The sequence below is a fragment of the Rissa tridactyla genome, chromosome 6 (assembly GCF_028500815.1).
Source record: "Rissa tridactyla isolate bRisTri1 chromosome 6, bRisTri1.patW.cur.20221130, whole genome shotgun sequence".
Classification (NCBI taxonomy): Eukaryota; Metazoa; Chordata; class Aves; order Charadriiformes; family Laridae; genus Rissa; species Rissa tridactyla.
Genome location: NC_071471.1, coordinates 26,720,865 through 26,747,144, shown reverse-complemented (window position 1 = coordinate 26,747,144; position 26,280 = coordinate 26,720,865). Strand labels below are relative to the sequence as shown.

General features: G+C 39.0%; 1 protein-coding gene across 1 annotated transcript; it reads right to left on the bottom strand.

Annotated features, from left to right (window-relative positions):
• Window positions 1-794: 794 nt before the first annotated feature.
• Window positions 795-21,910, bottom strand: CPB1 (carboxypeptidase B1). Its single transcript, XM_054205658.1, has 11 exons — window positions 21,840-21,910; window positions 21,658-21,733; window positions 19,916-20,040; window positions 17,421-17,520; window positions 15,836-15,937; window positions 14,962-15,063; window positions 12,520-12,630; window positions 12,331-12,421; window positions 11,407-11,609; window positions 2,215-2,299; window positions 795-982 (listed from the first exon to the last, which is right to left on the bottom strand). Exons 1-11 carry the CDS (start codon window positions 21,908-21,910, stop codon window positions 795-797), a joined length of 1,254 nt encoding a protein of 417 aa, XP_054061633.1.
• Window positions 21,911-26,280: the final 4,370 nt, after the last annotated feature.

The window sequence follows — 26,280 nt, the reverse complement described above, 5'->3', positions numbered from 1 at the left end:
AGGGGATAATTCTTTACAGCTTCTCATGAAAGAAACAGTTAATCATTTATCACCAGGCTTAGTCTTTATGGCTGTTTATGATTCTTCCGCTCATAACAGTAGGCACATGTGGGGCACCAGGAAGTACCAGGACTCTCAGAATATTTTGAGAAATGCTACTGTAGTGAGTGCGAGAACTTTAAATGCAGGGTAGTTTATAGTTTGTATCAAATGTTGGTCTTTAAAACTAATAGTGATTATAAACTTCAGCACTGAGTTCAGATTGGATTAGCAGTGACCTTGGATCCAAACTAGTTTTCAGTGACGGGGCAGATCCATGGTGGGTTTTGAGGAAATTCACAAGAGCATATCACAGCTATCATCATTTTAGAAGTATGTGATGTGAACTTTTCCTTGCTACTGTTGCCGTTAAGGCAATGAATGGGTGGATGAAGGTGCGTTTATATGAATCCCCTATCTGTTTTCATTCTGTTTAGCATTCAGGCTGTATAAGTTCTAATGCTCTGCCTTTTGCTCTGGATTAAATTAGGATAATTTTAATCACTAAGGCAACCTTTACCTTAAATTGATTAAGCTTCTTGTGGTCTTTCTTTTTAGATCCCCTTGACTATATCAGTTGCCTTAATAAAAGATATAATTTCTCTTGACAAACTTGTAATTTTATTGACCTATGATGGACCAAGGATATGACGAGGAACGTTAAGTAAAGAGAAATAAGCACCTATTTTTAGGGAAGAAAAAAAAGGAAGGCATCTTTGAATAAAACCTTCTTTAATAGTTTTTAGAATTCCATTTTAATACAAGTGCTCAAGGACATAATTGGCAATGTATTTAACAGCAAGTAGAGTCTCTTCACAGGTTGGCTTTATCTGAGATTCAGGGAGAACAAAACCATATCTACCAGTGTCTCGGAGCTCAAAAGTGAAAGAGTACTTGATGCCTTCATCGTAAGCCCAGTCATCAGAGCCCCCTGCAGCAGGATCTGTTGATAAAAAAATAAAATAAAGCTTAACTGGGAAAGTGTGGCTACTCGTTGAAATGTGATATACTTTGGAGTCATGTCATGTGGCCAGAAATGCAGAAACGACAGAAAAAAAAAAAAGGGGGGAATATTCAGTTAATTTTCTTGCTTATGGAAAAACTTCTGTGATTTTAGGCTATTTTTGAGCTTCTTTCCAGCTGATGCGTGCAAGCAAACGTAACAAGCTAAACTGCTCCCTCCTTGTCAATATTTTGGGGTGACCATGTAAGGAATGTCTAAGGAACAGGAGAATGGCATGCTTGCATGGGGTTGTTTAGAAAGATTTGGTAGGAAAAGATTTGGTAGCAGAAGCTACTCTCACTGAGTAGCTTTTTGAGGTTCATACAGATCTGAAAGAACTGCAGATTGGGGATATCAGCTTCATCTTTTTCTTTGGACAAATGGTACCCTCCCTTTCCAGTACTTTGGTACAATGAAGGCAGTGTCTTTTGCTAAGCAAGGAGCCTGCAGAATTGCTAAGCATCACCAAAACATTTTTAAAGGCAAAATCTCCATAAGTATTCTAAAAATTGAGAGAAACTGGTTTTTTAAAGTTTTTTTTTTTTTAATTATTTAAGGAAACAGAAGTAGGGAAAAGAGGTTAATTTACATATTTAAGTAAATTAAGAGATCTTAAATATAGGAGATATTAAAGTTCTAGAAATCTAGATTGGGTAACCTCAGCTCAACTTTTGACATTGCAAAGGCCATATCCTGACAGCTGAGTTCCCATAAATGAAATTGTAATTAGTGCATTTCTCAGACCGTAATGCAAAGTAAAAGAAATAATTATCTGTGTTGCTAGAGTGGTTGAAGCCATTCTTCAGGATTCACATCATCTTTTCACTTTGACTTGGAGATACTGGAAATGCAGAAAATCCCAGGTCAAGATTTTTATGTTTGAATCTAAGCTGTGTACGATTTAGGAATTCATGCTATGCACATGAATTTTACCACTAAACACTTTACCACATCACTTTACCTTCCAGGGGGTCACACACTCCCTAGGATCCTTAAGGAATATAACATCCCATATTTCAGAAATGACAGGTTCCATTTATACCTCTCAGTTTATGCATGTGAAGAAAGTAGGGGACTACTCGAGAAGAAGAATGAGAATCACTAGAAAACTGCATTTGATAGTCTTAGTAGCACTTAATATAGATAGTGAGTATATGCAGGCCAGTACTTACAGATTGTTGTAGCTCCTGGGCCGTAGGTATACTTGGTATTATACAAACTGGCCAGCTGTTTGGCTGCAGCATGAGCAATGGATTTCTGTAGGAAAAGAGGAATGATAAATGCAGATTTTCAGAAGCTTTCTGAGTGAATCTAAGAAAATACATTGTTGAATAAACTGAAAAGCCATGCTTGAGAAGTTTTTGTTTGAGAACTGTTGTTCATGTATTCAAATGACCAAATGTCAGTAGCTGACAAGGCAGAGCTTGTCCTGTTGCTGTGAAAAGAGTTTGTCGGTAAAGAGCTCGCTCTTCCAAGCTTTGATGGAGTATAGTCCAGTCTGTGTATTGCTCCATTGATGTACAGCCTGCTGTATAGTCCAATATAATTTGGATAGGCAAGGGTAACAGAATTTTCTATACTTAGAAGAAACCTGTACAGGAATAAAACTAAATAAGGAATCTGATTTAGAGATAGGAGAATCTTGGAGAATAGTAATAACTTGGTACAGTAAATTGCAAACATACAATAGCCTTTCTTTTCCTTCTATTCATGCAGCTATAAATTCAGAGTAGAGTCAGCTTAGTCAGTACAGTTGAACGCTGATACAAGTGGAAGCAGATTAAGGTCCTATAAATATTAACAGCCAGAAAAAGGCATAAATTACCTCGGAACCATATGTAGTCTCATTAATTTCAATTCATTTCCTGTGCACAGAGGGACTCACTCAACTCCCACTGATTTCAGTGAGGGTTGGATCAGGCCCATCGATAGCTTTGTGTGTTTGCATTAAAGAAAATTACAGACTTTTCTTTGGAACGTGTGGCTTTTCCAGTTCTTCATTATACAGCATGTTGGTAATAAAACATGAAAACTATTACTAACAGATGATAACTATGAATGATTTTTGAAAGCAGATGTTCAATATAAGAATAAGCAATGGGTTGCCATATCTTTCTTTATAGCTTACAGCTGAATGGGTTGCTATTCCAGGAATTTCCTCAAGCCCCTTCTTCCTCTGTAGGTTATACTCTGGCTTACTTCCCAGTGGAAGATATATTGTAAAATATTATCTGTTCATCCTTATGCTTCAAGTGTTCCTGTGAATTACTCAAAATGGCATGTTGGACAATGTGTTTAGAAAATCTTAGTTAAGTGAGAGAGCTTTCTCAGCTTCTACAGAATAGCATCAAAATATGTTTGCATTAGCACTGGCACCCTATTTATTGCCCAATTGCAAGTGTTTCCCCATTCCCAAATGTTGGATTTTTAACATCCTAGTATTATGTGAGTTTGCTGTAGGAAACTGTGGTCATTTAACACATTAAGATTATTTAAACAAGGCAGACTAAAGACTATTTGAAGCTTGTCCTTCCATCTATAACATCGGCTGTACCTGAATGTGGTGTTTGGTTTCTGGCCTTTCTATTATCCAAACACAAGCAATTGTAGGAAGAATGTTGTTGCTTTGCATTTTACAATCTTGGATTCAGAGGAATCGGGGTGTCTGAGCTCTCTCCAGTGTTGTTTTTGGGTTTTTTTGTTTGTTTGTTTGTTTGGGTTTCTTTAATCCCTTAACAAGCTGATTTTTTAAAATCCATAATAATTTTTAACGCATGTTGAGGGAATTGTAGAGGTTGGAGACTATCTGCTAGTGATACCATGTTTTCTTCAGTCCTGTTTTGTTTATAATACATACATTTAATCAGCAGCTGAGGTTGAGCCAAATCTTCTCTCAATAGTAAATGAATTTTTAAATGTAAACTGATTCTTCCTCTTTTTAAATATATGCAAAGTGGAAATTAAATTTGTAAAGAAAGATAGTCTGCTATTATGTATGGACCTATTGGTAACTAGTATTTGCTCTCTCTTTCATAAACTGCATGGTAGGGAAAATAGAACAGCAGAGCTGCTCTTTGGGAAGAATGGGGCATTCCTTTCACTCAGCTGCCAAATGATGTATTTAAATAATTCTAGAACAGATACCAGAAAAATTATGTCAGGAAATCTTTTTACCTGAGGGATTTTTTATTATTGGCCAGGAAGTTGTAAAAAGAGATTTATAAAGAGAGCAGTTGAGATTTCCAGCAGTTAAGAGCCTGGAATCCAAATAAACAGCTTCCTCAAGCTCTCCAGGCTGGAGATCAAGGTGGTATTTTAAATGACCCTCTCTAAGTGAAAAACACGACTGAGCATTTATGACTTCATCATGAAACGAAACTTCATCAGAAGTTTTGATATCTATTTTTTTTCCTTTAAGTGACCCTCTATCATTTGTTTTCCTAATAGATTTATAGTCCAAAACCTAAAGGTAAAAAAAAAAAAATAATTTCAACGTTGTAGGAACTAAAGCCACCTCTTAATAATAATACAATACTAAACAGCCGGAATAATAAAAATTAAGTAAATATATGTGAGTATAAATACAAAATATGAGGAAATTTTTTCTTTTTTTAAAAAATAGCACAATTACTAAAACCATCCATAAAAAGGAAATAACATGGAGATTTATGCAGAGGTATATAAATAATGCCTAGCATTTTCCAAATGGGAAAGTAACATTTAGCTTTTGAAAAGTGGTTTGGATGTTGAAGCCTGTATGTTATTTGGAATACAGCTGCAAGGAGAAACATCGCTATCTTTTTGACCTTTGAGGATGCTCTTTGCTGTTGGGTGATTTGTGTAACTGGCTTAACTGAATTGTTGTGGTTTGTTTGTTTGTCGGTTGGGTTTTTTTACTGTTAAGAATACCTCTCTTCCAAGGAAAATTTTGCTGAGAGTTATAGTAGCAGAGAAGCAACTGGCGCCCTGAAGTCCTAGAAATAACTCCAAATTAATACCTTGTAACTGGGAGCAGAAATGGCTTTTCAGCTTCTGACTTGCAGCTGAACTCACAGAGCTGGTGGTTTCAGCAGCAGGTAGTGCTCCCTGCGCTGAGCACCCATCTGTGTTTACACAGCAATTACTAATATTTTGCTTGATTTGTGTACAGAGTGCACGGGCCAGTGAGACAGCAGAGTTGTGTTCTCAGTAGGCATTATCTTACATAATTCACATCCTTTAAACCTATTTTTTCAGTTATTAGCTTTTAATGAAAGATATGTGACTGGCCTCTCTTTCTCCCTACATCTGGAGTTTTGAACCAACAAGATAAATTATCAAGCTGAGCATCTTCTGTGTGCTAATAGGTAATTTTTTTGGGAGCATCTCCCTCATTTTACCCTTGTATCATCAGGCTAGATTTGGCAGCAAATTGCAGCTGTTTAGAAACACTTCAGGGACGTCGATTATGCAGCTGCTGCATGTGGACAACTCCTTCGCCCTCACCCTGACAGTGATCTGGAGAAGTCTTTTCACTGGTTGACTGGACCTCTTGCTCTCTTCCCTCACTGCACTGCAAACTGATTTGCCCGAGGCTGACAACTGTATTTTCACTTCACCTGTGTCTCATGTGCTACTTAACACCTTCCACCTTATATGTGGTAGCTTTCATCTGACCTTTGCTCAAAACTGTTTTACTCCTTTTTTTTTATACCACTATTAATCTGTTGAGTTTCACAAATTTGCATGAGGTAGATGATATTATCGATAATTTGCAGACAAGGAAAATATGATACAGACGCTGCATCTCCTCTTGGGAAATACCAGTAACTTGGCTACCAGTGCTGCTATTATCAAGGAAAGTTTTACTGAGAATTTGCTGAGAATAAAAACACTAAATGACTTGTCCATGAGTCACTGGAAGAATTAGAAATTTAAACCAGGAGCCTTGTTAGAGCTATGTACTAACCTTAGGCAGTGCTTAGCTCCATAGTTATTTGATAAATTGCTCAAATCAAATGACGATTCTTCTACAAAAGATCATATAGCTTATTTGTAAGTACCACAACAATTATTTTACTTTTTCCTACATAGAAATTTTAAAAAAGTATGCCATCACTTCTTATCTGAAACAAGATTTCATTCAAGAAGGAGGTTGTAGAGAGGTGGGGGTCGGTGGGGGTCAGTCTCTTCTCCCAAGTAACAGGCCATAGAACAAGAGGAAACAGCCTCAAGTTGCGCCAGGGGAAATTTAGACTGGATATTAGGAAAGATTTTTACACTGAAAAGGGTTACTAAGCATTGGAACAGGTTGCCCAGGGAAGTGATTGAGGCATCATCCCTGGAGGTTTTTAAAAGACGGGTAGACATAGTGCTTAGAGATATGGTTTAGTGATGGGTTTTGTCAGGGTTACGTTGATGGTTGGACTAGATGATCTGAAAGGTCCCTTCCAACCTAGGCGATTCTATGATTCCATGATTAAGTGACCCTCAACTTCCTTTGTAATGAAAGTCTGAAAATGTGTTATTTGCAAAGTTAGCCTTAGCCAAATGAAGCTAAACTTCTGAGGCTTCTTGTTTTGCCAATAAAAACAGACTCCCCTCAAAAGAGCCCATGACTGATGTGTAGTTTAGTGCACTATTCTGTTGTTGCTCATAGTTAAGCACGTCCCCCAAGAGTTCAGGGAATCCAGCCAAGTGGAGGACTTAGTATGATGATGCTTTCTTCTTTGCAAGCCTGTTTGTCTGTGAGAGTCTCAGAGAGCGTTTAAGAAATCGATCCCTGGTGAGAGGGTTTCCAGTCTGACTGAGTTAAGGTGAATGTGCCCTACACCTGTTGGAGACTCTTGTCTTTCAGCCAGAGTCATACATGAGCTTCATCTGGAAGATGCTGCTACTAAAGACATCCTTTTCACAATTGTAAGACTGTCAGTACAGAGCAGTTTTGTTGTGGCCAAACTAGGTGGAGGAGCTATGAATCCAATTGCAAATATTGCTTTTCTGTCCACTTTCCTGTTTGTTGTGCTTCCCAGTAGACTTTAACAATATCTACTTGTAACAAGTAATACACCACAGGAGTTTGCAATAGCACAGATACAACAACAGCATGGGTTGCAATTCCTCACTGGTGTGTCCAAGTTTCTTAGATGACAGGATTTTTGCTGTTCAAAAATTCTTACCCACAGGTCTTCATATATCTTAAACACATTTAGAATAAAGTCAGGAGTGAAAATACTTTGCTCCCAGGTTAAATAATCAGACTGATATTCACAGAGTCATGCAATATATTTGAAATTCACTCTTCTTGCATGCTGCACAGACTCTGGGCATATCTCTACTTTTACTGTATCCTATTTTAAGCACTCGAGAGGAAATGAAATGCTAGACCAACCCAATATGGAAGGTGAATTTCAGTGAGCTTAAGCAATAGCCCATGTGGCCAGTGTGCCTTCAAGTCATACAAACTGAAATCCTGTGTCTAGAAAAGTATCTTGGGTTGTAAATTATTATATTATTCTGCAGCCTGCCAAACTGTAATAATACACATACATGAATCTGACAATGAGTATGAGCTGCCTGCAGACATGTATTTGGCACTGCGTTTGTTATTTAACTGAGACGGAATTGAACCTGGAAAGGAAGGAAGGGCACGATGCACATTCCTCTGCTCTATCAAATCTTAGTTCAGAGCCAATTCAAATACAAACAAGAATTGATAAAGCTAGATTTGTCTGCTGAAAATGAGGAAAGCGTAGGGTGACCTAATAAGAAGCTAAGGCCAACATATTAACTGATTAAAAAAATATGGGATGAACTGCTTATAAAAAGTGTGATTAAATACTGAGTTCTTTTTGCAAGAGAACAAAAATGTGAATAGTAAAATAAAGATGAAAAGAATCTTTTTGGGGTGTGGAGAGATACTGGTCTTGCCAAGCACGTTTTTTAATTGTGAAAAGCTAATGCTTCTGTTCTCTGTAGGAGATGGATTCAAGCGTGTATTCTGTGTGCAGGGTAACACTCCAGGGTATAGTAAAGAATGAGTCAAGAGGATTATGAAGCAGGCAAAATGTGATTCACCAAAAGGAGGACATATTTCTTTCAGGGTGTCATCACAAGAATATTGTGTAACTTCTCAGAAATTCCTGACCTAGATTTTCCTGTCTTGGATGTTTTTATTTTTGTTGTTCAAGTAGTGTTTGGATAACAGTGAAAGTTTTGTGCAACACCCCGGGGTGGGGGGGGGGGTGGGGGGGGGCGGAACAAGGGAACAACCCTGAACAAAGGGAGAACCCTTGTGAGCTGTGGGGTTGAGGTCCTCGGTGTTCCTCTTGCATTTAAGGAGAAGAGTGGGAAGTTGTGGGAACGAAGGGACATACGTGACTTTCGTCATGTTTTACACCCCAGGGCCGGGGGTGGTTGAGGGATAGTTCTAGTCCCCAACTCAAAGTAAATTACACTAATTTTGAGGTGGTTCTGATTTGCTATAGCAAGGCAGTGGAGCACAAAGGATGTCTGGGATTCTCAGAGTGCCCTGTTCTACCTGAGAAACCAAAACCAGAACAGTTTTATGCCTTCTGGTGATTTCTTGAGGCTGTGAACCGAAAAGTCTTTTGAGCCCCAAGGACACACCATTCAGTATGCTTGCAGGAAAGGAAGGTGCAAGCATTCTCTAGATCTTTCTCTTCTGGAGACTTAATGTCTTCAGTCTCAAATTGTTCAATTTTGATGCCCTTCTATGTCTCAGACACTGGAATGCAGCTTAAGCCCCATGGTATTATGCTACGTTTGATTAAATACAATGGAACAAAATGTTGTTAATGATAAGCAGACGTGTGAGGCTTTGTTTAAGTACATGTCCAGTTCCTCACTGAAAGAGATAAGAAATTGCAACTATATTTCCTCTAATTTATTAGATCTGTCAGAGTAAAAATAACATCTAAGATAAGATAATGGCACTATAAATTTTGCTTCTTCATTTGCAAAATGATTTATAATCCTTTTGTTTGCCCAGACAATTTCTATTAAAAGTTGAGATTCTCATTCTTCAGCATTTCTCTAAATTCTAAATCTAGACAGCACTTTTGGACATGAAACACAAGTAGCGTACAAAATAATACTTCTTTTGGTAGCTGTCTCATTTCAAGCAAGTAAATTTGCTTGTTGGTTGTTGATTGAAAAATCTTAAACTTTCTTTAGTCACAGATTAAATGAATGTGTTTTAGTTGTTTGAAGTAACCTGAAAAGCTGCACTTTCAAACCTGACCCAGAGCCTGTTGAAGTCAGTCTTTCTATTTAATTCACTGACATTGGAGCGAATTAGGCCCTTTCTGTTTAATTATCCCAACTACAGGCAATGTTGATTGGGTGATACTCTGATCTCATTCTCCAAAAGAAGGATTTTTGGCGAGAAGTCCTCCCTTGTAAAAGTCAGATACTGCACAAGTTGAACACCTCTGGGATCCTGCTGTCTTTTTGTTGGGATCACCAATAGAGGAAATATTTTTCCTTAATTAAGATGTGAAAAACACTCATAAGGTCACCTTGTCACGATGGTGAAACTTGTGATTGCTTTGCAGTGGGAAATAATGGAACTCCCTCTGGGATCAGTGTGCCCCAATTTAAAACGTAGGATAAAGTGAGGTTAGAAAGACTAACTTACAAAGTGAAATCAAATGGTTGAAGAGAAATATATAGCCTGCATTCCTGAGCTATTTTTTTTTTTATGCTGAATGGTAACAGCAGAATTGTCCTCTAAGTCAGGAAAGGAGAGTTTTTATTGATAAAAATTGTAGAACCTTAGTATGGGTGATTCATTAATTTTTACTGTGTATTAGAATAGAATATTGCTAATATAAAATTTTGATTTAATAAAAGAATTTGAAAACCTAGAAAAGCAAATAGGTTCTTTCTTATTGTTACAAATTGTTTTAATAATGACTTGTCAATGTAAACTTTTCCCATTTAATACTGTGAGAAACATGCTGTACTTTTAGTTATGTTTCATCACATTTGCTCTTGATTCAAAAAATAGGGCAGAATGTCATGCAAATCTTTAACACATGGGAACTTTGTGATCTTGACAACAAAGAAGCTTCAAGGGTTTTATGTTGTTTTATTACTTTAGATTCACCTCCAATGTGTGAAATGTGAAGCTTTTGTAAAAACTGAAGACAAGAAATTACTACAGTTCCCTGGAATAATTGCAATTAAAAATTTCTGCAATATAAATTATGAAACCCAAATCCTCATCTTAATTTTATTCTCTCTTTTAAGCTGTAAAAAATGCAACAAGAAACTTCACTGTTGGACCCAGTTTGTATTTGTGCTTCAGAATCATGACATCTGTTTGGGAGCACTCATAAATCTGTCAAACCTGCACAGCCGAGCAACACACAGCGTTGTTGCCTTGGACTTTTGGCAGCATCCAGGAAAGAGAGGGAATCAAGATTTGTTTATTTTATTTTGCTATGTTTTTTTCCCTGCTGACAGCTTCTAATTGCTAATACGCCAGAGAACTGAAGTCATCTTATTATTCATGATTGGTGATTTTTGGCCTTCTAAAATGTTTACAACTTTTATACACATTTAGTCGTTTTAAATCCTCTCTCTATTTTTAAGGACAAAAAACATAAAAATAAAAAAATCCAGACTATAGTTATCTTATTTAAATGGTATTAGAGTGTGGCCTTTCTAGGGTGAACGGAAGAGGCATTGTCCTTTAAAACACCTCATTCATCCTCTCCTCTTCCAAATAAAAGGTGTGTTTGAACACAGGCCTGTTTACAAAGGCCTCAGAACTGAAACGTTTTACCTGTTTTGTATTTAACTGTTTTTAATTATACATTTGATAAAAACTGCCTTGTTGTCCTGAACCTGTATCAATAGGAGTTTCACCATGTTACTTAAGTGCGAACCAAGGTTCGGTAGGAAGTGGTAGACAGAGATCCTTGTCTGCTGTTGATGATACCAGTTCAGTCATTTCCTAGATACTACAATCTGTCAAGCCGTTAGCTTGACTTACAGGGCATAATGTTTCCATGTCATGTATTAAAGCTACCTACACAGCAAACTCGAGTCGGGAAGAAGCAGTGCTGCACAGCATAGTGGATTTCTGTGTAGCATGACTGGAAGACAAACCTGACCTTGTGTCAAATTCATTGTGTATATGGAAATTAAATAAGGCTCTTGAGTTTATCCTGTGCTTGAACTGTCTTGAAGCCATCATGATTTCCCTTGTTCTTGCTATGAAAGACTGAAGTATTTTCAAAAACTGGCAGTACAGATTCTTTCCAGATGTTAAACTGCTTGAAGTTAAATGGACCTAAATAACAAGTGATGATTTTTACTTATTCTTTTCGTTATGTCAAAATGACAAAGAGACTTACCAGTTCCTCGTAATTCGATGGTAATTTGTAAGCATACGAATAAGGAAACAGTAGCAGCTGGGAATAGGAGTGAATCGTCAAGTATGCCTTGATTGTAGAAAGATGTTCACGAATAAAATCAGCCAAAGCCTTGGTCTCCCTTTCAGACTCAGGTGCCGAGCCACAGTAAGTGGAATCACAGGGGCTTTTTGAGGCCCCAAGAGCTGGGAAGAAAGGTGAATTTAATGAGAATTTAATGAAAAAAGTTGGTTGTTAGGAGAGTCATGTTTTGTAGATAAGCCTTGGAAATCCTACTGACACACGTGCCATATCAGAGGAGAGAATACTTTATTGTATAGTTAAGACGCTGGGCAACATGACCTAGCATTAAATAAATATGCCCTCTACAGTGTGCTTAGTTGGAAGAACATGAGTATTGATGTAAAGTTCTGTATTATCTAAGTTATTTGGGATATTGATTTGCTTCAGTACTTAATAATCCTCTCCTTGCGTATCTCTTCCATTTCTAGGACGCTTCCAGGAACCAACCAAGTGGAAACCACTCAGAAGAAACCCCTGTCCACCGAGTGAAACCAACCAAAAGCAAACTCTTTCAGTTTCTGTTCTGAACTCATAGAAGAGTGCACACGTGTGTGCGTGTATATATGTGTATGTGTGTGTAAGTGTATATATGTTCATATATATGCATATGTGTATGCATATATATACATTCATAGAAGCAGCCATACTGATTATGCTAGTAACCAAAGTCTTTTTTGCCCCAAACTGCCCCAAATATTGAACACAAGCTACTCCACAATGCTATACTGGTCTTCACTCAAGCTTGAGCTAGACCAATCATCAGGTAAGGAAAATCTATAATGAAGCATCTTAGCTATTGCACCTCTGTATGATCGCTTGCGGCTATTGTTAGGAGACACTTACTGCACCAGCCAGCATTAAAATTCCTGTTGGGATCTGTACCGATGCAACGGCTACCAGCATTTTTAGAGCGTGTCTTTCTCCACATGCGGTCCTGAAATAGAATGGTGAAGCACAGATCAAAAGTAAGAGAAAGTTCTAACAGTTGGCTTTTCCAGCAGTAGTCTTCTTGAGTAAGAAGAATGTACTTACATTGGTCCAAGTGTAAACGTAACCATCGATATTAACAACAGGCAAAACATAGAAGTCCAAGCTGTCGAGAAGCGTGGTCATGACAGTATCTTTTCCATAGGTCTCAACAGCCTAGTTGGAGAAAAGTAGAAAAAGCTGATGATACGTTCATAGATCTGTATCTCCTGTGTGAATTTAGAGGTCTGGGTCTGGATCGGGAATTACTGAATGTGGTGAGCAAAGTCATCCAGGTCACTGCACCACGTGAGATGGCAGCTCTATGATACTACATAGACTTAGAGGATTTACACTGACTTAAACTACACTGCTGCTAGAAAGCCATCTCATTCTGGTAGATAAATTATATGGTAAAGCGGTGTTGATTTTGAACAGGATATTAAATCACTGGAAAGAGATTTCCATCTACTAGCTTCTTGTTTACGGACAGAGCAAAGTTCCTGTCCATATATTCTCTCTACATCCTGACACCTTAAAGGCTTGGCTTTAATTTATGTGAGAAGGAAAAAATCATTATTCCCATATTTTTATATCTGTTCTGCAGAGAAATTTCACCAATAACCAAAATTTAGAGAATATTTCCAAAGAACATCCTTACGCACTTCCAGTCATAATGCTGTGGATGCACGTGTTCACAGGGAGGCAGATTTTTCCCTGCACTTTTCCAGATGCGTACATCAAATAACAAACATAAGAACTCGTGCCATAAACCTGTAGATCCCGATTGTTCATGGCTTGGCACTTTGTATGCTTGTTCACAGATTTATATCACTGTTGAGGGAGCATGCAATGATCATGGAAATGTGCTCTAAGAAGTGTGTTGCACCCGTGTTTCCTTTACACAGATGTAAAGGACCAAAGGACAACACAGGGAGCAATGCAATGGAGGAAGGTATCTATTGTTCTGTGACTACCAGGTGGGAAGGTTGACTGTAGAATCTAGAAAAGCAGTTTCAGATCACTAGAACTTTTTCTTTCCTGTTTTATTTTTCTTACACTTGTTTTTTTTCGGAGATACATATAACAATCCACTTTGCTCATGTTTTTCTCTAGTTGGTTATTTATTTATTTTTTTTTTACTTTTATGTCTAGAAGCAATCCCAAGTGAACCACTGATGACGCTCAGAGGACTGCACTTTTAAAGCACTTCTGTCTATCCACGCTTGGATCCACTGAGCAGAGCCACTGCTGGTGTCAGGTACACCCATTAATTAAGTGACCAGACAGTGAAAATGACAGCCGTAGTGACGTGAATTGCTAAGAGAAAAATGGTAGCACATACTGTCTGCAGCCTTATTAGGAGATAATGAAATCACATTCCCATTGACTCCACTGAGATGTCACTTTCAATTTCCACCGCTCCCTACACAAAACCGCATGGCTGGCTGATCAGACTGAGATTATACTTGCCACCAATGAATGCCTCTGCCAGCGTGACTCACTCACGTACCTTGGCTTTCCTTTCCTTGGGTTTTAAATCCCAGCTGCTGCTTCTGGACATTGTTGTTTGGTTTTTTTTACTCTTCAAGCATGAATTCTTACAAAATTTGAGATTCAGTCAGTGAGTTGTTCTGCTAAGTTGATTGATCTCCCTCCACTGAGAGGGAATATACCTCTTCTCTGTAGAGAAGACTGTGCAGCATTTGATAACTCTCACCTGCTTTATATTGGTGGTGAGGAGAAGGAAAAGACAAAGGAGATAAAATTAATTCAAGGCCTAAAGTGTCCGAGCCTGAAGCGAAGCTAATTTCACCTGTGTGGCTCTTTTCTGAATATGGTTTCATGTTTTAGAAACCATCCTGTACAACTTGAAGCGACAGCTCAAAGGGACGTACATGCATTTCCCTCTTCCTGAGTGGAGTTTAGGGAGCTTCATCTATAATCATCCTCCTCTCTTGGGTATGTTTCCTCAGTGCACTCTGTGCTTAGCTCAGCGTGGGTTTCCACTCTCTCTGTTGCCTTACTGAGTAAAGCTGGTTGCAGGGATTATGGCACCTGAAGTTGTAGGAAGGCAGCTGTTCTGAAAGGCATTCAGATGCCTTCTGATGTGCCCTTGAATTTCCTTATTCCCTACTCCTTATGGCTATGTGAAGAACGTGACTATGTTTATAGTATTACTAGACCTGTTTTCTTATCTCTCACCTTTCTCTGACTACAGGTGCAAAAAGGAATTTATAGACTGTGTAAGTAACCCTTGTAGTTGTCAGTATCTCTTACAAATGCTTTTAGATAGTCTTAAGCTGCTGAAAGATTACAGGTCCAACCATTAAGATCTAGTTTAAGTAGTTACACCCTAACCATCTGAGGTGAGAGAAGGGATTTGCAGACAGGTATTTAGAGGCAAAAAGGCAATCTGCAGCTGCCTCAGCTCTTGCTGCTCACTTAAGATTTTCTTAAACATAGTTGCATTTGGTAAAATATTTTTTCATCGTTAAGCTTACTGACTTCTTTCACAAACCACTGGCAGAAAGCAGGGGAGATCCACTCTCTTGCATGGAAACCACAATCCATGAAGATGGCCTTCTTATTTGGACCACTTTTTCCCATCTGAGAAAAAAAAAACAACAAAAACCTCCGTGTCTTAAACAAAATAATTTGTATGCAGAACAAGTCAGTCAGCTTGCTGACCTTAAAAAGTCAAACTTTATACAAATACAGCATTCCTTTGTTAAATGGAAATGTATGGGGTGCTCTCAGCTGTAGCTGATCATGATATTCGAGCTAAAACAATAGGCTCTTAATAATTTCATTTTTATTCATGTAGATAAGCTTTCCACACACCACACCCCCAATTATTTGATTATTCTGCTGTTGATTTATTTCCTGTAGTGTCTGTAAGAGTTGATCTTGTTTGCTTGAATGATAAACTACTGTAAATGCTTATGCCGTTTTGGGCAAGTAATCTTTATCCTTTCACCTTTATTTAAGTCATCATATCTTACTGATTCATAAAAGTTATGCCAAAAAATTATATATGATGAAGATACAAACAAATTTGTTGCCTATCACTAGAGAAACTGACATTTATAGATCCTTTTAGAGTAAATGGGTTTACAAACAACAAATGGAGAGAACATAAAGGTCCATGACCATTCAAGTAGCTCTCAGGAGCGTGCTTATATTTATATGTCTGAACTTCTAATATTTCATTATGTCCCTTTTTAAAAAAAAATCTTAAGTTGAACAAATCACAGTAGTAGTGAACAAAATGTACTAGATTTTCTGCAAAATATATATTACTATCTTAGCATCATTGGTGTTTTAATATTGTGGAAGTTAACAGAGGAAAAGTCTGGCACAAAGAAATCAAAGCACTTACTTTGAGAATGTACATTGGCCGTCCTTCGTATGTTTCCCCAATTACACTGCGAGAGACAAGGTCTGGGTTCTGAGCAGCGATATCAGCAGTCCAGGCAGCTATCTGTTTAATAAGGAGATTAAATTTACTGATGTCTCTGTCCTCCGGTCCAGAGTAATTAATTCACAGGCTTCAAACCAGAATGGTCCTTCTGAGCATCTAACTTGACCTAATATTTAACACATTTTGTAGATTTCCAAGAATGAATTCCTATTTGTACTAGAGCTATGTATCCGAATTGATTGTTTTAATATGAATTTATTTAAACCAGTCATTGGAGTATGGCTGGTGGATTACAAAACCCTTTGAATGTTAACCCTATATAGTTATGACCTTGTCAACCCTTAAGCTCTCTTAACAAAAGAAAACTGTTTTCCTTGTTAAGCTAAGTAGATTGAATTCCTTAAATCTTCTACATGTTGTAATGTTTTTGAGTTTCGTGGCTCTTTTATTCATCATCATTCTTGAATTACTGACAGAAGTGCTAGACAGGGATTTGTAGGAACGGTCCACCAATGCCAGATACAAAAGAAAGAAAGTTTCCTTCATTCTACTTATTATTTACAGGAAGTAATAACAGCCTTTATTATCTTAATATTGGAGCAGATTCCCTTTGTTACAGGTGCCTTCAGAAGCTCACAGAAAAGTTGTCACATCCACACAAAAAAAGCATTTCATGCCCAAAGAGCTATCTATGAACTTAGAAAAAGACAGGAAACAGCAGACAGATCTAGACAAACTGGCAAGAGAATACTAGAAATAACAGTTGACATTATGGATGTTGATGGTTTTTTGCATGCTAATAACCTTTGCAGAGTCAGAGGAGCTTTTGGTTTTTATTTTTTAATAGCCTTGTAAAAAGAGAATTTTTTTTTAGGAGAGTTCTGGTGGAAAAAAATTGATTAGTTCTGTGTATGATCTATAGATACTACTTGGAGAGGAAATACAATTTTTCTCATTTGAAAATGTAACGTGCTTAGTGGGCAATGATCAGCACAAAAATGATAGATTTTTGCAAGGAAAGACATGAAAGGGAGATTGTCATACTTTGAAATATAAGAACTGTGATGCAATGTGATGCAAACTTGTGAAAAGTGACGTGGTCAAGATTACATGTCCAGAGAAATGAGCATAGCTGTGACAAAAAAGAGGGAGGAAGGGGAGAGCTTGTGGTAGAAGATGAAGGGTTAGAATTGGGGCAAGAAATGGAATCAAGTTTTTTAGCAGAGGAGGTGGGAGAAGGAGTGAAAAGGAAAGAGAAAACTAGTAGTAAGCACGTCAGCCTGGTCGTTGAATTTCTGCCAGAGTTTCTTTGCAGCACTGGGAGCAGAAGTAGGGGAAATTGGTGTAGGGGGATGGGTTATACAAATTAACTTGGTAATGAGCACTAAAGGGGACGAGGAAAGAGAGTTTGGAGAAGGAGTTATCGTATTAATGTATGTAACAGAAGAGGAAAAGGGAAGAAGGCTGGAAGCATATCGGAAGCAATTTTGCCTACAGAGGATAAGGTACCAAGCTAAAAAAGTGGCAAACTTCTAGACTTTACCGTTTCCCAGTTGTTGTACTTTTCATAGCTGTGACTGGTGGTACGAGCTTTGCTGTCAAACTGGGCATCCACTGCAGCCTGCAGGTTGTCAATCAGAACTCTGCAATAAGGCACCACGAAAAGTGTAAAGAGAAGCATAGAATTTGCTAGCAGGAAAGCAAGCACCAGATAGACTTTTCAGGGTTTTCCTGGAATTAAGGCTGCATGGATTGTGAAGTGAAATGTGGGGGGGTTGATTTATGTGTTTGAAAATAAAATATATTAGGTTTAAGTTTCAACCTACTTCCTGCCTCAACCTTGCCGCTAGAATGATTCCTCCTAATTAGCAGCTGCCTACTTACTCCCATACTAACAAACCTCCAGGGTGGCAACAGTTTGCTTTAGGAGGAATGGCAATGCTGAGACAGAGCGCGTGCAGAAAATGAGCTCTGGGCTGACCTCATGTTGCCAGATTGCCTCTGCCTCAATAGGAAAAGGGCCCTCGCTTGAATTTACAGGACTGGAGGACAGTTAGGCTGCAGCAACGTAACAATCCCATGCAGCAACCCAGAGATGTTTGTCTGATTAAGTTCTTTATCAAACCAAGCTTCCAAAGGTTAGGTGCGGTTTGACAGCTCTGTTGCAGGTGGCATTATCCATCCTCCAAGCTATTTTACTGCATGTGAGGTGGGCTATTAAAGTAGAACAAACAATGGCAAGAAAACCCCAGCATCCTCTCTGGATCTTTCCCTGGGGCTGACACAGAAGCACAGCTCATTGTTGAGCACACTCTTGAGGACCTTTCACTTGTATTTCAACCTTGGCTATCAAAAAATTAAGTTCTCTTGTTTTTCCAGTGCTTGTATTAACATTCTTACAAATCTTATTCATCCAGAATATGTCCTTGATCATTTGTGACTTGGATAGAAGAGCAGGAGGCCAGTTTGTGAGGCGACACCAGCCTTCAGAACAAACAGTGCAAATGACTACATTGACATGATGTCACGGCATTGCAGCTGCACTTCAAAAGAATTGTAACAGCTTGCTTTGCCACAAGGACGCTCCACTCAAGTTTGTCAGGGACGCCTTCCAGACATTATGGCCTTTGTTGCAATCAAAAGATTTGTGCATGGACCTGAGGGAGTTCGTGAATATTATAGGAAAAACTAACACATGTAGAGTAACTCTTCCTTTGCCAAAGAGGAAATTCCACTGAAATTGGATTCTGTGCTGTATGTGGGCTGTGGCATTATTGAAAATGATTTCTTCTAGAATGTTTTTAGATTCTGTTCCCCCAGCAGCATCCAAATCAGACATAGCTAACGTGAGGCCAGTAAGTTTAGGGATGGATTATCCTTGGATTTAGCAGATCATGAAAGTAATGTTTAATGAGAACTGTGTGGTCTCCAATGAAGGAGTTTGTTCTAGTGGCAACAACAATGGGGCTGAGAGAGAAAAACTCTCCACCCATCCAAATGAAGTCATGAGAATTTGATCAAATAACACTGACTTTCAGCGTCTGAGTACATGATGTTGACAGAATATCCATTACACATTGAGGAAGCCTGATAATCAAGATGGGCCGAGACAATTTGCAAAGCTCAGGTGGAGCTAAAGGAGCAATGATGACAGGCAGACCCACTCCACTCCAGCCCAAAGTCAACTTCTCATCCTTGATTAATGCTCGCCCAGTGACTGGAATATTTGAAGTATAAGCAGTTGACTGGTCCTGCTCTTTTCTCCTTCCCCTCCCATTAGTGCTGCTCACTACAATGATTCCATTCTCGGGGATGTGTAATGTGGCAGTGTGGTCTATTCACTCCACTTATGCTACAGTTGTATTCGGTTATGGAAACTCAGGGCTTTCTTACTTCTGCGTAATATACTTACAAAATATGTAGGCTAATTAAGAGCTTTCTCTGAAGCAATCCTTGCTATGGATTTGCTGTGTGACTTGAGTAACCCCAAGGCTGTCCTAGGAATCTGTTCTCCCCACTCCTTTAGCCCTTCACCTGGCAACTGCCTTCTCTTTGTCACCAGTTGCGTTTTTTTGCCCCTCTAGCTGTTGTTCTGCAGGTTAGAGAACTCAGTGGGAACCCTTGGGGCCCATTTTCTGTCTTCAGTTCCCTGATACTATCATGCAAACCCATCTGGTGTACTTTCTGGCTCTTTCTAGACCTTTGCTGCATTTTGTCTTTAATGGGCAATTTTTCTTGTCCCCTCTGTACTCCACCTTTGTGTACTGCAGTGAGCTTTCACCTCCGGGAAATTCCTGGTAGTAGTAGTCTTTGCTTCCTGTCTCTTACCTCTATCAGCATTTCACCTCACCCCTTTAACTCAGAGCAGCTACAGTCCATTTGAACTACCACAGGAAAGCTGAACCCTGGAAACTTCACCCACAGGAGGGATGAAGTTCCTGACAGGAAGATCAGTTGGCCAGTATGAAAAGATCAAACACATTTTCCCCAGTATTTAATCTCCTTCCATTCAAAATACAGTAGTGAGAACAAACTTACCTATACTCCATTCCACTTTCTTTCAAAAGATCTTCAACCTCAAAAGAGGTGTCAGCTTCAACTCGGAAATCAACTTGCATTTTTGGCCTTACCAGTGTGACAGAGTCTGGCTGCCAAAAGTCAACCTGAAAGAAGACCAAATGAATACATACACAAATACATACATACATACGTATAGCTGTGATTTTTAGGTGGGTGTATGTCTGATGGTGATGTTGATTGTGATTAATATATCAAATTTAATTCCTGTCCTGTTACACTGACCCAACCTTGCTTGCCAGAAGCATCAACCTAAATTTTAAGTGGAAATTGATTAAGATGGCAGTGACAGTTGCACAAATGCCAAGTTTTCTACAGCATCTGAGTGCATACAGACTTGTGAGTATTATAACTGTCTTTACAACTTCTTTCACTCTTTGTACAGATTTCATTGGAAGTTTTTGCCTGTAACTGTTAGACATAAACAGACTCCTGACTCAGTAGCAGGGGGATGCCACAGGAGTACTTTACTTAAATCACCGGGGAAAGACTGTTGTCTGGATGAGCTCTTTTAAAACTCAGTTCACTAAAAGTGGTATGAGGAACCTGTGCCTTTGGAAGATATTTAGTTCAGGATGAACAAACGGCAGTGCTATTACTATTTCACGTATTTTTGCTGAAGTCAGTTTCCAGATCTCTGGATTTAGCGCCTATTAAAGACCAAGGAAAGTAAAGCTGGTTTGCCAACCTAATGCCTTTTCAGCCTCTCATCTCATGAATATAAAGGAAATTGGGGCTGGTGGGCATATTCATGAATTACGTGTCTTTAAGCAAGATGACTATCCCAGGATATACTACTACATCAGTCCTGACTGATTGTTTTGTATAACAATGGTAGTCCAGGGATATTTTCTTTGCTAAAAAGAAAAGGAACAATCCCTTTATACTACACACTTAAAAGCAAGCATGGTGTATTAATATTCTTAATATTGGCAGCACCATTCCAATAGTACATTCTTCTACAGAACACTGTTCCAGCATGCTATACTAGCCTGTTGAAGATAGTTCTCCACATCTGTACTTTGTTAAAAATACCATCCTTTCATCCTACAGATAATGGTTTCTTTTTCACCAACAGCTATTTTACAACATCAAAGCTGAAGAGAAATATTGAAAACACATTTGCTGTCTTTATTGTTTTTTCTCATGTCCTTGTGTCATCATATATCTACATCAAGGTCAGCAAGAAACGTGCAGCTTGGATGGAGAGAAAGAAAGCTTTAAAGGAAAGTCAGAGAAGAAAAGATGACACGAGAGACTGGAGGTCAAAGAAAAGCTCAATTTGTTGGGAGTATGGATTCTTAGATTGTTTACATGAGCAAAATGTTTTTGCCTGTAATGGTGAAATTTCTGGTAGTTGCAATTTCCGTATTTTATCTAATACATTCTTGAAAGCACCTCACTGAATACAGCATTTCGGATTAACTTATTCTATTAAGAAATTCTGGTGGGCAATTTGATATTCAGACTGGATTAACCGGACTTTCTAGGAAGGTATTAGAATGTATTTGCATAGCTCTAGCTTTATCACCTTGTCTTGTTCCTTCTGAAGAAACAGTCCACCTGACTTGAATGGAATCAAGATCAGGTCTTTAATCCAGTAGCATGACTTTTTTTTTTTTTTTTTTAAGATATATGTTAGTTGAACAAAATGAGAAATGTTCCTTTCAAATGCAATATGGCCCTTTCCCCAAGTTCTTTACCTCTATGTTGCTGGCAAGGGAATTGAGGATTGCCACCTGCTCATCATTCTGCGGAATCACACGAAAAACCTTCTGCCTGAAAGGGGAGAAAAAGATTGGATTTGAAACAGGTAAGTCAATTGAGAGGCATTTGCTCATGCAGAAGAAATTGTGCAAATATAAAACCTGATGTCTGTTCTTACCCATCAAAGGCAAGATCCTGCAAGTGCGCAGAAACAGCTGCAGCACCTATGAGAACCAAGAGCGCCCACATCTTTTTCTAAAGAAAAAAACCCAGTTTTTCAGTTCTATGCTGCTTTTATAACCTGTTTTGTCCTGCTTTTTATCAATTGTACACCAGAACAACCCACTGATCAACTGATAGATTATACCCTTGGCCTTGTTTTATTTGCATACTATTTGTAATGTGTGTTTTACTCCACACCTGTGAAAACAGATGAAAGTCTCAAGGGGGGCTGGCTAAAGAATCTTGCCACTTGAGCTGGATAAACTCTTGATATGAGAAAGTGAATTTAATTTACTTTATTCTTTTCTGTTGTAGATGAATTTTGATTATTTAATCATTTGATTGCTGGATTACAAGCTTTACTTTATAATACTTTATTGTTACTTTATGTAATGATAGATGTCTATCGGGGTTGTTGCAGTGTGACTGATAATCACACAGCATTGTCCCTCTTCCTGAATAATATGGGCCTGACTCTGACAAAGAAAGAGGAAACACAGTTGGGATGTACCAATTATCTTTTTTTTTCCCCCAACAGAGAAGAAAAGTACTGAACTTGTTCTATGTTCAGTCACTTCACTGAAACTTATAAGCAAGCCAGTGTCTGCAGAACTGAGGGTGTAGTTGCAGTGGAGTTGTATTAATAATCCACATAATATATTCGCTGATTCTCGCATGTTCTCTAATTTAATCATGTAAGGACCAGAGGTATATATCTTTTAAATTAAGCACCACCGTGGGCATGACATGTAAGAAAAGAAGATTAAATGAAATGTAGTCATACAAAAGCTTTTTTATCTTTACCTTTTACTTTGTGCCTAAACTATCTGAGAAACAATGGTGTGTTTGCATCACTGCACTTGCATCTGTTTAGTTTTCATTAACGGATACTTGGCATTAAATGTAATGTTAATTGTCTGTTGCTGCTCTGTCCTGAGGTGACTGCTGTTTTCAACTGTGAGCTTCTAAATGAATCGGTGTATAAATATATAAAGAATGGAATTTATGAGCTCACTTCTGTCTTCTGTTATCCCTAAGTGACCAGACAAATTAAAGGGGTTCAGACACAGATAATCTTGAAGATGTTCTTTGACACCATGTCTGCTATTTTGCAGAAATCTATAGATATGCATATGACTTAATATGTGAAAATTTATTAGAAAATTAATATATATTAATTTCAGATTAAAAAACATAGTTACAAAGTGCAGAAATTTGAATTGTCAATGACCATTTTAAGAATGAATGTGGCATCAGACTCTGCACTTAATTTTTTATGAGGTTCTCTGGAGTCAACTCAGTGAAGCTGTGGCAGCCTTATATACAGAATACCTAGAAATATATTTTTAAAATCAGTGTACCAAATGTGCAGGAGTTTATGCTTAACAATATGACCCATGATGAATATGTTCCTAAAGGAAGACTCCAAAACTACAATGAGCCTATTTATCCAAAACTATCTTTGCCAAATCATAGGGTTTGAACTTACTTTACAATTAATGATCTAATTTGTAGCACTGTAGGCTCTTGCACAGTAATAATCCTACTTAGAGTCAAGTCTTCTAAGAAGGATGACAGCAGGAGTTATTCTGACAGAGTGCCAAAACAATACCGCAAAGTCGTCAGAAGTTTTAATTTTACAATGATGAGATCTACAGTATCACATAAAATGGTCTGATCCCATGAACGCTGCTAAGACAATACTGGGGAGATGATCAAGCCCAGATCTTGCAATGAATAAGTGATCACAAGAAGTAATCAAACAAATTGCAGATGTCATCATTCTCTGTTGAGCACTGAGAAGCATCTTGGAAATAGAAGACTGCCAGATTTCAATGCGTGAGTTTACTTTTAAGAAATTCTTTGCTTTTTCATGCGTTAGGAGATGATGGGGGATTTTTGTTGTATGGTGGGTTTTTTTTTCTCCAAATAATCACTGACACAGCAATACTGACATCAACTACTAAGCTGGCAATCGTTACTGAATAATATCATTTCTAATGGCAGTCTTTGCTGTTTCCATCCCAGACTATGTCAGAAAAAAACCAATGACCTAGAATCCTACTTTAGTGACTTATTTTACATCTCAGAATTGATGAATTTTTGTCAGATTGGCTCATAAAGTAGCTTTAAAATTTGTCTTGTTTTTCTAACTGTATAATATAAATGTTTAATATTTGTATGACAAAGAGGCAGCATAAGAATAAATAAAATAGCAAATTAAATTTGGTTAAGCCATCTGTTCTTTTTAGTGCCTGAGTACAAGCCAACAGCACATTAGTTGGCCATGGCTGAGTAAACCTTGGCCTTTGTTACTTAACACTGAGTGCAGAGGCTAGTATTACCTATATCTTTGAAAAGATTCAGAAAGAAGATTTGATTTTCTCTAATCAAGAAAGTAACAAAACCAGCTGAATCCTGAAAGGACAGTGTGTGGTAATTTCCTTCAGGGTATGTATTTTATCTTATACTTAAGGTGAGCACAGCTGAAAAAATTGTCAGTTATTGCAATTTTGTTGCAGTTGTTTGCTTTTTTTGATGATTAAAATAAAGCCTTCTATGATGTTGTCACTCACAAGCAGTATTCCCTGTGTTTAGTGACATGAGCTGTAAAAAGTTTTGATACTAATAATTGGCTGTATTCCAGCCGAAATTCATTTTTGTAGTAATTTCTTATTTCAGTTTTAGGAACAGAAATACTCTGGTACTCCACTTTGAAAAGCTTATGAAGGCTAACTGCAGCCCGATAAAAGGAAAAAATGCACATCAACATTAGCATTTCAGAAGCATCCCTTGTCCTCTGAAGCCTTTCATCCCATTTGTTACCAAACCAACTCCAAAAGTCTGAGGATAAATAATGTATCTTTTTCTAGGAGTTTCAGTAGATGCAGATTTCCTCAGACTGTTCAGCGGATGAGGAATTGGTTGGATGGTGTAATCCAGAGGGTAGTGGTCAACGGCTCAATGTCCAGATGGAGATCAGTGACAAGTGGTGTCCCTCAGGGGTCCATATTGGGACCGGTACTGTTTAATATCTTCATCGGTGACATAGATAGTAGGAATGAGTGCACTTCAGCAAGTTTGTGGATGACACCAGGCTGAGTGGTGCAGCTGGCACACCTGAGGGATAGGATACCATCCAGAGGGACTTGGACAAGCTCGAGAAGCGGGCCCATGTGAACCTCATGAGGTTCAACAAGGACAAGTGCAGGGTCCTACAACTGGGTTGGGGCAACCCCTGGTACCAGCACAGGCTGGGGGACGAAGGGATCAAGAGCAGCCCTGCCGAGAGGGGGCTGGCAAGCAGGTTGAGGGAGGTCATCCTCCCCCTCTACTCTGCCTTGGTGAGGCCGCACCTGGAGTACTGTGTCCAGTTCTGGGCTCCCCGGTTCAAGAAGGACAGGGAACTGCTGGAGAGGGTAGAGCAAAGGGCTACCAAGATGATTAGGGAGCTGGAACACCTCTCTTATGAAGAAAGGCTGAGGGATTTGGGTCTCTTCAGTCTGGAAAAAAGACGTCTGAGGGGGGACCTTATCAGCGCTTATAAATACTTTAAGGGTGGGTGTCAGGAGGATGGGGCCAGGCTCTTTTCGGTGGTGCCAGGACAAGAGGGAATGGGCACAAACTTGAGCATAGGAAATTCCACCTAAACATGAGGAGGAACTTTACTTTGAGGGTGGCAGAGCACTGGAACAGGCTGCCCAGAGAGGTGGTGGAGTCTCCATCTCTGGAGACATTGCAAACCTGCCTGGACGCATCCCTGTGCAACCTGCTCTGGGTGACCCTGCTCTGGCAGGGGGATTGGACTAGATGATCTCCAGAGGTCCCTTCCAACCCCTACCATTTTGTGATTCTATGACTTGGGGGTACTGGTGGAAGAAAAGCTGGGTCCTGCACCTGGGTAGGGGAAACCCCCAGTATCAACAGAGGCTGGGGGATGAAGGGATTGAGAGCAGCCCTGCTGGGAAGGATTTGGGGGTACTGGTGGAAGAGAAGCTGGACATGAGCCAACAACATGTGCTCACAGCCCAGAACGACAACAATATCCTGGGCTGCATCAAAAGAAGTGTGGCCAGCAGGCCAAGGGAGGTGATTCCGCCCCTCTGTTTTTGCCCTGAGGACAACCCACCGGGAGTCCTGTGTCCAGCTCTGGGGCCCTCAGCACAGGAAAGACATGGACCTGTTGGAGCAGGTCCAGACGAGAGCCAGAGAGATGATCAGAGGGCCGGGGCACCTCTCCTACGAGGACAGGCTGAGAGGTTGGGGTTGTTCAGCCTGGAGAAGAGAAAGCCCCAGGGTGACCTTATAGCAGCCTTTCGGTACTTAAAGGAGGCCTACAGGAAAGATGGGGACAAACTTTTAAGCAGGGCCTGTTCCGGTAGGTCAGGGGGTAATTG

Bases quoted from the DNA above. Each gene is read 5' to 3' on its own strand.
- CPB1 (XM_054205658.1), bottom strand. From the start codon at position 21,910: ATGTGGGCGCTCTTGGTTCTCATAGGTGCTGCAGCTGTTTCTGCGCAC. The intron at 15,938-17,420 runs GTAAAGTCTAGA...CTTATTAAACAG, and splicing joins AGTACAACAACTGGGAAACG to ATAGCTGCCTGGACTGCTGA. The intron at 12,631-14,961 runs GTCAGTAAGCTT...TTCTCCAACTAG, and splicing joins GCCAGTGGTTTGTGAAAGAA to GCTGTTGAGACCTATGGAAA.